The sequence below is a fragment of the Aquila chrysaetos genome, chromosome 7, assembly GCF_900496995.4.
Source record: "Aquila chrysaetos chrysaetos chromosome 7, bAquChr1.4, whole genome shotgun sequence".
In the NCBI taxonomy this organism is placed as follows: domain Eukaryota; kingdom Metazoa; phylum Chordata; class Aves; order Accipitriformes; family Accipitridae; genus Aquila; species Aquila chrysaetos.
The window spans coordinates 47,507,432-47,521,591 of NC_044010.1; the positions used below are offsets into that span (position 1 = coordinate 47,507,432).

General features: G+C 45.8%; 1 protein-coding gene across 6 annotated transcripts in view; it reads left to right on the plus strand.

Annotated features, from left to right (window-relative positions):
* Positions 1-1,843: 1,843 nt before the first annotated feature.
* Positions 1,844-14,160, plus strand: part of SCML2 (Scm polycomb group protein like 2) — a 75,567-nt gene continuing 63,250 nt past the window's right edge. For 3 of the 6 annotated variants that reach the window (XM_030020277.2, XM_041124816.1, XM_030020276.2), the window contains exon 1: positions 1,844-2,008. In XM_030020277.2, the coding sequence (XP_029876137.1) occupies positions 1,859-2,008 (150 nt within the window). In that variant the 5' untranslated portion in view covers positions 1,844-1,858. Of the gene's footprint in view, positions 2,009-2,835; positions 2,949-14,160 lie in introns of those variants that run through there. The other 3 variants (XM_030020278.2, XM_030020280.2, XM_030020290.2) reach the window with 3 other exon arrangements.

Below are 14,160 nucleotides of genomic sequence, written 5' to 3' on the forward strand. Positions count from 1 at the left end.
TATTTTATGTCTATTGTTTATTCTCAGTTTCACCAGATCAGGGGTCTAAGAAGCAGGCTTAATGCTGGCCGGGCTTCCTGATTTCAGCCTCCTGGGAAAATTACGAGCAGGTAGAGGACTGCACCAGTTCACATTTGACAGGCTCTGCAGCAATAGCTGTAGAAACGAATGGTATTTTGTCCCAGTGGCTCACAGGGAACAGATTCCTCAGATGTTATATCTAGCACTGGCTTGGGTTTAAAGGATATCTTTAAAATATGTTTCTGTTTCCTCTGTGTCTCCCAAGGACTTATTCTGTGACACTTGGCACATTTCTGTATCCGTCTCTATAATGAACATGATCTCTCGTTTTCCTGCGAAAGTTCAGGATGACAGAAAGGGGAAAATATTTCAAATTCAGCAGCGTCCATCTGCATTGGTTATGAGCATACCACACTTGGCTATAAAGATTTTCTGTAAGCATGTTTCAGTATTTCTTCACCTTTCTCTTGTATATTTTTCATCGCTTGGATTAGCATATTTTTACTTGTTTCTCTGATGTTGCCTAAATATTAGATTTTTATAATTTATGGAAAGGACTCATTTTCCTTGTTTCTGAAGAACCATTTAGTGCTTATGAGAGTGCTTAAAGCAGTTAGCAGTAACTTGCAATATATGCAGGATACTAAAGCGGGCTGTATCAATTTCACTCTCATATAGAAGAGTTTGAGGGTCTTTTGGGTGTGTATTTGAGTTTGGTTTTTTTCTCCACTAAAAAGCCTCCTAGAATCTCACTCTTGTGACCGTAGCTTAGTTTTGAATTTAAAACTTCACTTTCAAGTGATGCAAGTAGTGAGGATGCAACTTGGGCACGGAAAGCCCCGAAGGCTGACAGCGTTCAGGAGATGGTTTCTCACCAGAGACGCCTACACGCCTCTCGGGGTCTGAACTCAAACACCCAGAGCTTATAAAACGGGAACGCGCCCCCTCAAACGCCAAGGGGTGCTTTTCAGCTATTACGCGCTATTCGTAAGCGCGGGTCCCGAACAATCGCACACCATTTCTCAAGCGGCCGCGCACCGACGAGGACAGGCGCGCCTCAGCTGCGACCGCTCCTGCCGCCGCCGTGCCGAGCGCGGCCCGACGCCGCGAACCGGCTCTGCGGGGCGCTACCTCGGCGCTGGCGGTGCCCGGGGCAGGCGGGAACGACCGCCGGCAGCCGGGGCGGCGGTTGCCTGGCCTTTCCTCGCGGAACACCTCGCCTTCGATTCCTCACGCGTCTTCCAGACGCTAACCGCTCACACCGCGGTCTCCGACAGAAAACACCTGCCGTGGGGTAACCTCCCCCCTTACAAGGCGCTCCCTCTCCCCGGGCGCGGGACCGCGGAGCCCCCGCCGATCCTGACCCTGCCCTGCCCTGCCCAGCCGCCGGCGCCCCCCCAAGTCCCGCTCCTCCCCGCCGCAGCAAGGGGACGGGGACGTGCGCCGGTGTGGCGGCCGCTGCCGTTCCCGCCGAAGCCCCGGCCGCCGCCCCCCGAAGGGCCGCTGGGCCCGGGCCGCCCGGCCGCAAGATGGCTCCGGGGAGCGGGGCGCTCCGCGAGGGGACGGCGCCAGGTTTGAACGCGGGAAGACCGCGGGGAGGCAGCGGAGGGGAACGGCCGGGGCCCCGCCGGCCGCGCTGCGCTCGGGGCCGCCACACGGCCACCCCGGACGGGGCGGCTCTGCCCCTAACGCGCCCGCTCCGGCGGGGCCGCCCCCCGCAGGTATGGGCGAGGTGCGGGGATGCCGGCTGCCCCCGGCGAGGGACGCGGGACCCCCGGCCGCGCAGCCGCCGCTTCCCCCCGCGGCGGGCGGAAGGGGGTCGGCGGGGGTGGGGGTGATGGGGGGGGGGAGGCGGCCCGCGCCCCCGGTGCCGCTGCCGGGCATGCGCGGTGCCCCCGGAACATGGCGGCGGCGTGAGGCGGGCGACGGCAGGAGCGGCTTGACAGGCGCGGGAGCCGCTGCCGGGGACCCGCTTCCCGCCCGCCCGGTGAGTGGCGGCGGCGCAGCCCGCAGCGGCGGGCAGGGGAATGGAGGAGCGGGGAGAGACCGGGAGGCGAGGCGGTGGTCGCGCCCCCTCCCCGGGCTCCCACCGCGACCTCTGCCCGCCACCGGCCGCGCTGGGCGTCGCGGGGAAAGGAGAGCGGCGGCGGCGGCCCAGTCCCCTCGGCCCCGTCCCCTTCCTTCCTTTCCGGGGGGGGGGGGGCCCTCCGGCTGCCGACCCCTGCCCGCCCCGCCGCGCTGGAGGCGGCGGCGGGTCCGGCCGGGGCTGCCCCGGGCTCAGGCGCCGCGTCCCGGCCTCTCGGAGCTGCCCGCTCCCCTCCCCGGCGGGCTTGAGCTCCCGCCGCCCCCCGCCCGCGGCAGCCGGCCGGTGGCTGGGGCGGGGGCGCAGCTGCCAGGGCGGCGCGGCGGGAGCCTCTCCCCGGGCGAGAGGAGCGCGGCGGCTCTGCTTCTCCTCTCGGGGCGGGTGGGGGGGGGGGGAGGAGGTCGCGGTTCCCGGGCAGCGGGAGCCCCGGTGAGCAACGGCGGCGCGGGAGGTTCCCCGAGGGACCCGGGGCAGCCGTGCGGGGGGGGGGGGGGGGCGAGTTGGCGTTGTCCCGGGCCGCCGGCTGCCCGCCGCGCCGGTGCCTCCGTGGCGGGGCTGCGCCCGGGACGGGCCCCGCTCCCTGCCGCCCGCCAGAGCAGCGGGTCCGGCGGCGTTTGACAGGAGCGCGGGGAGGACACGCCTCCCCCGGCCGGGGCGGCCCCGCTGCCTCCCCCGGCGGCGGCGGCGGCTCCGCGCCCTCCTGGCCGGGGCGGCGGGGCTGGGCCTGCCCCCGCCCCGCTCCTCGCTGCCGCGGCGGCTGGCGGGGTCCTGGGAAACGGTGGTTAACCTGGAAAAGGGGATACGTGTTAAAAATTGGCTACTGCGGAGCGTGCCCTTGTGTTTGGTGAGGAGGTTGGGGGAGCTGCTTGAAGGCTGCGCGGCGAAAGGGCGGCGGGGCGTGGGGGCACTGGTCGGCTTGCCATGCGCTGCGGCACCGTTCCCGTTTTCTTCAGAGTTAAACTGCACGTATGGCATGCGTTGATCGCCGGCTGAAAGGGGTTGTCTTGCGTGGGGAATGGTATTTTCCATAGCTGCGGGATGGTCCTAGGAAAGCGGTTCAGGTATGAAAAGTTCTGTTCTTACGGTGTTGTGCATCATTGCTGTCTTTAGCTGCTGGGACAACCTGCAAAGCAGATTGCAGTGCTGTAGTAATAAAATTAACGTTCAAGTTAAATTTTACGCTCAGTTATTCTTTAGGAGTAAAGAGACACTTTAAGTGTTTTTTAAAAATCTCTAGCTAGTTACTTACCGCACTTTAAAGTTGAAGTCTTTCCCTACAGTTATTTTCTGTTTCTCACTGATGAGTTTGGCTATAGGAGATAGCCAAAAATAATTCTAAAAGGTTTAATGAAGAGGCGAAATACTGATATGTTAGTGAGTTCTAATAATGTAAACCTCACTTGTGACTCATGCATATTCTGACTAGTGTAGGCTTGGTGATTAAAACTTAAAAAGCATAGGCTTTGTAGATATGACGGTAGCTTTTCAGGGTGTCCTGTGCCTGACTTGTAAACAGCTCTTCAAGTTTGACTGGTTCTGAATTTTTAATTATTCAGAGTAGCAGTCTTAAACTCTGGATTTTTAGAGCTTTCATACTGCACCTTACTTTTTGGAAGTGGCAGAGAAAGGCAGTCGGTGAGGCAGTCACTTAGGGTCAGTAACAACAGCAGCACTTGTGGAGATGCGAAGAGTAATGACAGTAAGGCATTCGCTGCGTTAGTTATGTTTGAAGCTGTCTTATTAACATCAGGTAATAAATAGGGGAGTGAACGCTTTGCGGTGTACCGGTTCTCCACAGGCCACTATCAAGTGCTGCTCAGACCACAGTAACCCACAGCCCACATGAGTGGGCTCACTGGCGGCGCGTCCAGGGAAATTACTCGTGCAACCAGGCTGCGTGCTTGGGGGCAGGGGGAGCTGGTTTTCTCCCTTAGGGTATGGTAAAATGTAAGTACTATTTAAGGATGATATTACTTGACTTGATGTAAAGGAAAAGTACATCAAAAACACTCTTGTTGGTACTTTATTTATGGGAAGTTTCGCAGTAATGCAAGCGGGAGGCAGCGGCCAAGAGTATATGGTAAAACTGAAGTCGAGACCTGGAAGTACTTGTACAGCTTTTAACTTTAACACAGTCTGGTCTTGAATATGAAAGTAATGTTTACGGATTTTGTTTGAGACTCAGCTGATGGAGTTGATGTTCTATTTCTCTATTTGGTGTAAATCTGTAGTAATATTTGTGTAATAAGGTCGTAATATTTGTGTAATAAGTTCATAATATTTGTGTAATATCTTTCAGGTTGCTTGGTATTGTATATTTTTATAGTAGTGTTCAGATTCAGCAAAAACAAATGCTGGCTTTTGATTAGGTGTTATAGCTGCAAGTATAAACTCCTTTCACACCAATTACAAGCTGTGTAGATATGCAAATGTGACTGTCTCTCATTAGAATGTTCTTAAAATTCGGTCATATGTTAAGTGTTGATCTTGAAATAGGGAGGTTAGGGAAGAAGCAGTGACAGTCCTCTAAAATATGTTTCCTCAGACTTTGTATATTCCTACTTTGAATGTGCAGATGCCTCTTTTTCCCTTTGCTGTGGCTGTCCTTGCTGCCTGCAGACACTGTGCCCTTGTTAAGTCAGAGGTGTTCTTTTCTGGAGTAGCTGCTCAAGTTCAAAAGAGGCATTGGAGAGTGTTTCCTTTACAAAACCAAGTGTAACTTTGTTTTTGCTAGTGTGAAATTTGTAGTACTGAGGAAGTATTAATTCCAATATCGGTCTGTAAGTTGTGTGTATAAAACAGTGATGCGGCTTTACTTAAGAAGAGAGAACGCGAAAAAGCCTGAAACAAACGTAGGTAGCTCCTTCTGCCCTTTGCACATGGTTGTCTGTCTTGTGATTTTGCCTCATTTTTTTCTTTCTGTTCCAATGGGATCGTGAGCTGTGAGCGAGCCCTGTTTACTCCCTCTGCCTCTGCAGTCGATCCATAGTGGAGTGGATGTATGGGGAGAAATTAAGTTCTCAGTAATTATCCCTTGATATTAAATAGCATCGCTAACAGGAAATGACATTTGTCATTAACTGTCCAGGACACTGCGGCTGGCTTTCTTACTCGTCTGGATACACCTACCTCAAACAAGGATGGGTGAAACACACAGTTATTCTTGCATGTTTTAAGATAATCTTTGAAAATGCCTTTTGACAGTCTACTGTAATATTTTCTAAGTGTGAATATAGAACAAATTACAGCCAGGAGACCGGGACACTGCTTCAAGGAGTCTACACAAGGGAGGCTGTCAGCCAACTTCTTGACCTCCGCAACTGCAAGGCATTTAAAGTTCTGTTCATTCCCATTTGCAAGAAATAGCCTTAGGCACCCAGCCTTAGTGCTGATTGCTTCTTCCAGAGATTAAAATCTTAAATGTAAAGGACTATACCGTTTGTGTTCTTTAAAGTGTAAGACATGCAACATAAATGGCCCAGAACTCTGAGATCTTTCTGGCATGTGGGAAGAGCCAGAAAATCCCTTATAAAGTTGTTGAGGCTTAATAGAGCAGTTTGTAAATGTGAAACAATGGAAATGTTAAATGGAAAATTATTTGTGCTTGAATGTTACAGGTGTTTTCATCACATATAGTAGTCCTGGTACTTTTGCAAATACTTCTGATTTGCAGTTTTTGGCTCAATGCAGTTTGAAGTCCCAGAATATTTGTTAACGTTCTGGTGCGATTTGGTGAATGATTCTTTTTTACTGTGATTTGTGTTTTGGTATATGAGAGTGTTTTTACTAATACAATTTGTACGGCTTCTTTGAAGACTTCTTTTAAGGTCCAGGTGTTCTATAATTTGGTGATACCTTGATGTAGTGGTAGGAAGCCTTAATATTAGTTATATGCGCTTATGTTTATTTTCGCATTGTAGCGATGACTGATAATGGTGAGGTACATGTGGTGTGTGTGAACAGCTTTACTTACGATGTCTAAGTGGAGAGATGATTCATTTGCTTGAGGTATAGCCTCTAAAAAGTGAAACAGTTAAGTCCTTAAGTGAGTTGTAGTTTATTTTAAGAGTATATTTCTGTGTAAATACCATTTTTGTACCTTCACGCACCTGCCAGCTGACTTGACCTGCGTGGGCAGTGAGGGCTGAGAGTGTGTACCCAGCTCGTGCTACCCCTCACTCCTGCAGCAGTGCTGGCCATGGAGCAGCAATGCTGCCTCTCGCTCCTGGGAGCAGCAAGAGATGATTTGGTGAGTGACCAGCTCAGTCCACTTGTGGGTGTGTGTGTAAACTCCTCAGGTTGCCTAAAACTGGTATCCCGTATCTGTGATCTCCTCAAGTATATCTATCTATGGTCTTTTGGGATGGGCAAGGGGGGCTTGCAAGAGTGGAGGGGTGGCTTCAGGTACCTGAGCCAACAGGGAGCAGGCTCCCCTTTTATCTGCAGAAGGTACATAGCCAAAGAATAACTGATGCATAAATAGTGATGATAACCCTCAGAGGTCTTTACAAGCCACCTTATCTCTTCTATTTGGGCTTGCTCTGATACTTTCTCTTGCATACAGTGGACATTGGGCACAGGTATATACAACTAGGCCATTTGTGGTAGAGGGGATATACTGTCTCCTATGCTTAGCAACTCTCCTCCTAAGATCCTTGTCACAAAAAGTAACAGCTTTAGTTTCGATGTCCTTAGAATAGGACCAAAAATCCAGTATTTTCTTATCTTAGATCTAAATGAATTGAAGAAGTATACACTACTTCTTTGTGATGGTAAGTTACATGTGTCTCTTATTTCAGCAGCGTAGGTTCAAGACAGGTTCATAGTTCTGGACTTTAACAAAGGTGCCTGCTTTATGGGTAGTGGTTGATCATTTTGGATCTAAATTGGTGCAATATTAAGTGTGTGCTTGTTGTGGTTCTTCCATGTCCACTCTTCCTGCCTTTCTGAATTACTTGCAGAGACTAATATCAAAGTCTTTCTGAAATACTGAAACCTTTAACAGAATTTTAGTGCCCTTTTGCTTGTTTTAGGAGGGGGGTAGCCTTTGTGCTCCACAGGGAAGATGCTGTCTAGGCATCTTATGTCCAAAGGAATCCTAAAGTACTTTTTTGGATTTGTGAGAATAATGCTATATGCAGCTCAAGTATGAACAGTGTTTTGGACTGAAATTTTTTTACCCATAAATGGTATGTTTTCTGTGCAGCTCCCCATTTGTACGTTGTCATCTAAAACCAAGGAAGGTATTGCATTAAAGGTAGATGTCCTGCTTAAATAGTTTGATTTAGGCCTTCAGCTTCACAAATCAGGTCAAATTCTATTTAAGATACCAAGGGAATTCAGTCTTTCATGAAAGGGATGAACTTCTTTGATGGAAATCGAAGTCTGTTGTCTTCTCAAGGTAATATGATACCCCATTTAGACTAGGGCAGAGACAAGGCTGAGCCTTTCATCATCTCTAGCATACATTAGTTCAGGGAGCATCTGAAGTTTATAAAACCTAGAAGAGGGTAGAACCATTTTAATGAGGTGCATACCTAAACTGAAGCCTGTACCATTATTTATGTACTGTATGGAATCTATCAGAGATTAATGCAGGAAGGTTCAGTGGAAGGAGTGCAATTCATGGGGCACTTTTAAAAGCCCATTTAAAAAGCACAGTTTGTAAAAGTGAGTCTTGTACATGGAGGAATGTGAAAGGGTATCAAAGCTGCTAAATTGGGTGGAACTCCTTATTGTCACTATCGTCTGACAGGGGCTCAGAGATTAAAAGGGCTGTAGCATGTTTGATGGCACTTCTCAATCTCTTGTATGTGTACCCTGCAGTGGAGTGCTATAAAGAGGCAGACAGTGGTTTTCTGGAAAGGTCAAAAGATATGTACTGATTTTAATCAGAAAATGAACAGTATTAAAATTAGCTGGAAAACTTTTTTTTTCAGCTTGTTGTAGGAAAACGCTACCTAGGTCCTTGTTTGAATATTCTCCAGTGCTCAAAGGTGTAAGCACTGGGTGGTGGAGGGAGGGGGGATTGCCTCGAGAAAGGTGATCTCCAGAAATAGCAGAAGGGGAGATGCTCTGCCTCTGTCATGGGCTGGAGCCGCACACAACCAGTGACAGGTGTGCAGCTGTACTGAGGAAGAGGTGGAGGAGGTTGCCCCGTTACAGCCTGCTTCACCTGTTTTTGTGGGTTTTTTTTAATAATCGGAAAGTTGACCTGGGAAGTGGGAAAGAGACAAGGATTTGCCGTGGATGTTCCTGATGCTTTAGGTCTTTCATCTTCTTCCATTTTTGAAGAGTGCAGCAAACAGTACAGCTGAGTATTTGCAGCTGTCTAGTCCTTTGAGCACTTAGGAGTTGTCTTGTCTTTTCTGACCTGTTGGCACTTTGTTAGCTACAGAAATGTCTAGTAGCACTGAATGGTGCTTGTGAATGTTTGTCCAAATAGATGGACAAATATTTTTGGTGACATCTGCATGGAGGATGAATTCCTTCCCTTGTATAAGGGGATTAAAGAAGGATTTTCCTTTTTGGTTAGAGAAATAAGAAGTTGGGGAAACAGCACAGCCACCAGTACCAGCAGCACAGATGAGCCCAGTGTGGGGATATGGGTGAGCCTGGAGACTGCAAGCAGCTCTCTGGGGTTTTTGCCCTTCTGAAACATCCTCTGGAAGGGGGAGCTATCAGGAAATTGCTTAAGGGTTTATTTAGTTCTGGTTGGTTTGGTTTTTGTGCCCTGATTAGACACCAGTACGTGGGACCGATGTAGTTGTCCCATTGTATAAGCCAGGGTACACCGCAGAGTGTTGCAGCAGCAGATAGACGTGGTGAGGCAAGTTCTGCCTTTGTTAATATACAGTGGCAGGGAGTCCAAGCCAACATTGTGTTGTTTGGATTCTCAAGTGGGGAGAGAGAAACAGATACTTTAAGCACTGGGAAAGGATGGTAGCAGAAGTATGTTGCTGCTGGCATTGAGTACAAGCAAGGGGAGACAAGCGTGTTGCTCTGAAACAAGCTAACTCCTCCTGGGGTGCTGGCAGCAGACTGATCCTGTGCAGAAATGTCCCAAGACTGTTCTCCATGCCTTCAATGAAAAAAAATAAATACATTGTGCACTCTATTTGACTTTCATAGATTTCTGCATCAGACTAAAGGTGTTTGTGTTTCTGTAGATACTCTGTTGGGTGAATAAAAAATCTGGACCACAGGGATGGATTTGCCAGCTACGCGGTATGTGGAGAGCTGTTAGATCATATCTGAACCGAGCTTCCACAGTCCTTTTCAAGTTTGGAGCCAAAGTTGCCTAAGAGGTTGTAAAATCCCTTTTTCACCATCCCTCCTCTGCTTGTCTTTCTCCCCCTTGTCCACTTATGTACACATATTCTCTGTGACTACTGCTTTTAAAGCTGGTGGTATCGCTTGTTCTCTGCCAAAGACAAGCGCAGAAGAGCTCTATAGGGATCTCTAGCATCTGGGCATCTCTTAACTACGTTTGCAACAACAATTTCTTTTCTCCCTTACCTGCTGTATTTACACTGTGCTAAAAGTATGCTCAGTGCCTCACAGAACAAATAGTTCGAGAGCTCTCGTCTGTGTCAAGGGAGGCTGAGCTGAAGGCAGAGGAGATGTATCTGGGTGTAGAGAGAATTTCATGCAGGTATGTAGCTCTTTGCCAGTGCTAATCATACAAAATTGTTGGGGTTTTTTGGTGTGCATAATTTAGTTAGTTAGCTTATGAAAGAAATTTCAGTTAGGCATTTGAACAAAACCAGGTTGAATAATGATGATGAATGTTTTCAGGAAGAGTACTCCAGGCTTGAAGGGGGAAGTGGAAAACAGTACAGAGGTTTCAGTGAGCTGAATTCACCAAAATGTTTAAACAATTTGTTGAACTCTTGTACTACTGTAAATATGTACTAGTAAACAACTAAAACTGGCAGTTTTACTTAAAGACAGAAATGTAAGCACTGCGAGCTGTATTTTTTATTTATTTGAATATAACATTAAAATACCCTTTCATGTGGGAAGACTGGCATTTTAAGAATATTTAAAGCTGTTAATGGCCAGTCAGCCGCTTTGCTGAACTGCTGACTTCACACATACCATTTCCTTTTTCAGGTTTTTACAACCCCACATCTTCTGACTTTTAAAGCAGGATGGGGAGGGAGGGAAAGAGGAAAAAAGCTATTTTTATTTTCCACTGGTAGCCATAAAGCAGCTCTAAACTTTAATTTTTAAAATTATTGTCAAATTAGTAAATGTTGAATCTACATGACATAAATTGTTTCTGTTGTGTGTTGATAGAAGCTATGCTGTTTAATTCAGAGACCTTACTTTTCTGCTGTTCTCATTTATAAGTATTTATTTCTTGTTTCAGGAATTTTTGGGAAAAATTGTTGGTCTAAACCTTGTTAGTGTTGCTTTTTCAAATACACAATGTCTTGCTCCATACTGAATAATACACTTAGTATGGTTTGAGAGTTTAGAGAGATTTTTGTAGTCTTGAAATGTATGACTTACTGTAATTACAGTTGCTCATATACTAAAGCAGATCATAAACTTAACCTGGAGAGAGGGCAGAACATTTACAGGCAGTATTTTACTGGTGACAGCTTAAAAGTTTGTTTATGCTAATCACTTCATAAATAGTGAGCAGTACACTGTTGGTTACTTTCCGAGGAATTTTGCAAGTGCAGAAGATTTTCTTCTCGATACTAAGGCAAATGACATTACAAAATGGTATTTGTAAAGCACTAAGTACCCACTTTCTTCCTTTAACAACTTAAGAAATAGTCACTTAGTTGTTGTAATAATACACATGGCTAGCTAATATCTGCTCTTTTGAAAGCCCGTAAATTTGACAAAAGCCGATCTCTCTTAGCTCAGTTTTTATCGGCCGGAAGAGAAGGTGTTCAGATATATCAGCTCATTAGAAGTTCTGCTGTACGAAAACATGGAAGTTTCATTTCCTTTCCTTGAAAGAATCTCACTTTTTTTTTTTTTTTTTTAACAAAGAATGTGAACTAAAAGGGATTCCAACTTGGATCAAATTCCTTGTCAGAACACCGACTAATGATATATTTGTTTGCATAAATGAAAGAAGACCTGATCTTTATGTTTTGTTTTGACATCATATGAGTGTAATGGTGAATAATACTGATTTTACAACTACAAAGCTTGTGTTACATTTTATAAACTTCCAATACATTTGTGTAAGTTTTTTCTCTTTAAGCCTTTGAGATCTTACTTTTCTATAATGATGCCACAGTATGCTCTGAAAGGTATGAACTGATTATCTCTATTACAGAAATAAGTATATGCTGTTGTGTCTTGAAGCACACTAAATGAGTCTACACACTGGGTAACTTGCTGGAAAGTAAATTTTCAAGTATTGGAAATATGGAAGTATTGCATGTTCTAGAAATACCCCTTTTAAGTCTTAGTCTCTTTATTTGCCTCTTTTCAGCCCCCTAAAGACTTGTGAAAATGGTGTGAAGTAGGGTTTTTATTTAAGAGATAACAGATGAATAGATGATTAGGTTTTAAAAAAAGGTATTCCAGACTCATGAAGGATAACTTTGAAGGAAGGCAGTTAAGTCACACTTGCTTGGGAAGTGACTGGTGCCTGTAGGTTAGGTACATGTTACCCATGCCTGGAAGCTGGAGTGGGAAGCACGGCTGCCGGACTGTGTGTCTGTCTGTGGAGGAGGCTGTGCGTATATAGTGCTTCCCAGTGCAAGTTTATCTTGACAGCATGCCCGCTCATAAAAATAGATAGCCCAGAATTATGGAGATAAATATAATATTTAAAAGAAGACTAAGCAACCAGTAGATTGTGGATTTAGTCCCCACCAAAAAGATTAAGGTTTTTCTGTCAATGACTCTGCATCTCATTCTCAGAGGTAAGAGAGAGACACCAATTTTAGAGCCGGTTAGCTTTTTGACCCTAGTACTGGTATATAAATGAGGCTGTGCATGATTTGTTTCAGGACGTTCGGCTTGCTTGAGTGCCTGGCTTACAGTGAGAAGGATAATGGAGATGCATAGCAGACAAAACAGAGAATGATTTTGACATTTTCTGTAGAATACTAACTTCTCTGAAATGCAGCAATACACGTCCTTTGAGTAATTCTTTCAAAATGAGAAGAGCAAAGTTAGACAGGAAAAATGTTTTCCATCCTGTTCACTGACACCTAGTATTAGGTAGTAGCAATGCAGAGAGGGTGAAGGCTTAGGCTGGTCTACTAATATACTTTCTGACAAAGGGCTGGCACAGTGGGAGGTAGCTAGAAGAAGTGATTTGGGGATTAACAATAAAAACTTCAGTAGGGCATTGAAGGCAGATGTATGCTTTCCATCTGATTTTTTAAAAAGTAACTGATGTAAGGGACGCTAATCAGAGAAAGAATAAAACTCAGTTTACAGGATGAATTGAGGTGTAAGTGACGTAAATAACACACTTCATGAGTGTGGAGATCCTTCACGCCTCTTTAAATTGAAGATATTTCGATGATGAATCCAATGTTATCCTAGGTTCATGGATTTTTTTTCTCAGCTTTTCCAGTTTCGTTAATTTACAGCAAACAGTTTCTCACTGGTGTCCGATATGGATTCTGTACTGCCATTCCTTAAATCAGTGGGTTTTGGCCATTTTCTGTCCGTGACTGACAGTCACTATGCTTAGCTTCGTCTTTGTAACTTTGGTTTTCATTGTGCTGCTTTGTGCACCCTAACGCCATTATGCTTCAGTGTTGCCATTGCATTTCTTTGTTTGCTCGTATATTCCTGACCTAGTTTTGTTTCATTTTTTTCCCTTCATTTCTAGAAGCTGCTAGATTAATTTCTTAACTCCAGCTTTCTGTATCACTCACTCAGCTTGCTTGCCCAGGCACACATACAAGAATGCCTTGAGCTCTGCCCTTTTTGCGTTATTTTGCCAAAAAGGTCCCTGGAAGTTTCTCCCCTGTATTTGCTGGCAGTTTTCTTCTCTTCTGTGGTGGGTGTGCTGTGGGTTGAACCAGGCTGGTGATGGTGAGTGCAACGTAAGAGGACTCTTGTCTTGGTTAGCAAAGGACATAACTGCCTTGCTTACGGTTTGCCGCTTAATTACGTGAGGCGATAGAAAGCTGTTCCTAGGTCTGCCCCTGCAAAAGAAGTTACACTTTATTTCAGACTGACCCTGCTCTGTTTTGGAGGTAACTGGTTTTCATTTTGCTGTGATTCAGCAGCATTGCGGTCTAGCATTGTGGTATCTAGCGGTTGTTAGATAGAGGCTCAGAAATACAATTCTTGAATGTTTTCTGTGACAAACAGTACCATCTACAAGCTAATTTAATAGTGGCTTTAAATTTAATACTTAGGTGTAACTGACTTTTAAGTAGCACCTCTTCAAAACAGTAATATATTGTATTCCTGCAGTTGGGTTTGCCTCATTTCAAACAGTGCTTTCAGAACTTTCAGTTGTCTTATATTTTTAACAGGCTGGTGGGCATGCTGTAAAATAGCCTATCTGGTACAACACAGGCTAATGAAAAGCTGGAATCCTTTTTATGTTCTGACAGATGCTCCGGTTGTGCTAAACTTGATGACTATCACTGCGGGGTTGGAATCTTTATTACTGCACCAAGTGCAATCTGGTACTTGGAACAAAAAGATAAAAACCACGCACTGTTTTAAAGTAATCTGTAAAAACAGTTACTTCGACTCTGCATCACCTTTCACGATTTACTGCTTGCAGTGGAAAAGCTTTGAATTTTGGGGGGGAAGTCTACGAAAGTATCAAGTATTTCAAATTTATTTGATGGCTTAAAAGGATTTCTGTTCTTCATCCTGATGATCACTTATGCTATGAATGCTATTGTGTAGCAAAACCTGCTTATTTTATGGTAGTATTCAGTTTTACTTATAACTGCTTTCAAGTCTCAATCTTGAGAGTTTTTGTAATAACTGTTCAGCACATTCACACACAGCACGCGCGTGCGCGCGCACACACACACACAGAATGAATTAGTCAGTGGCGTTTTTAAAACCATATTTAATCAGTTTTAGCTGTGGGACTT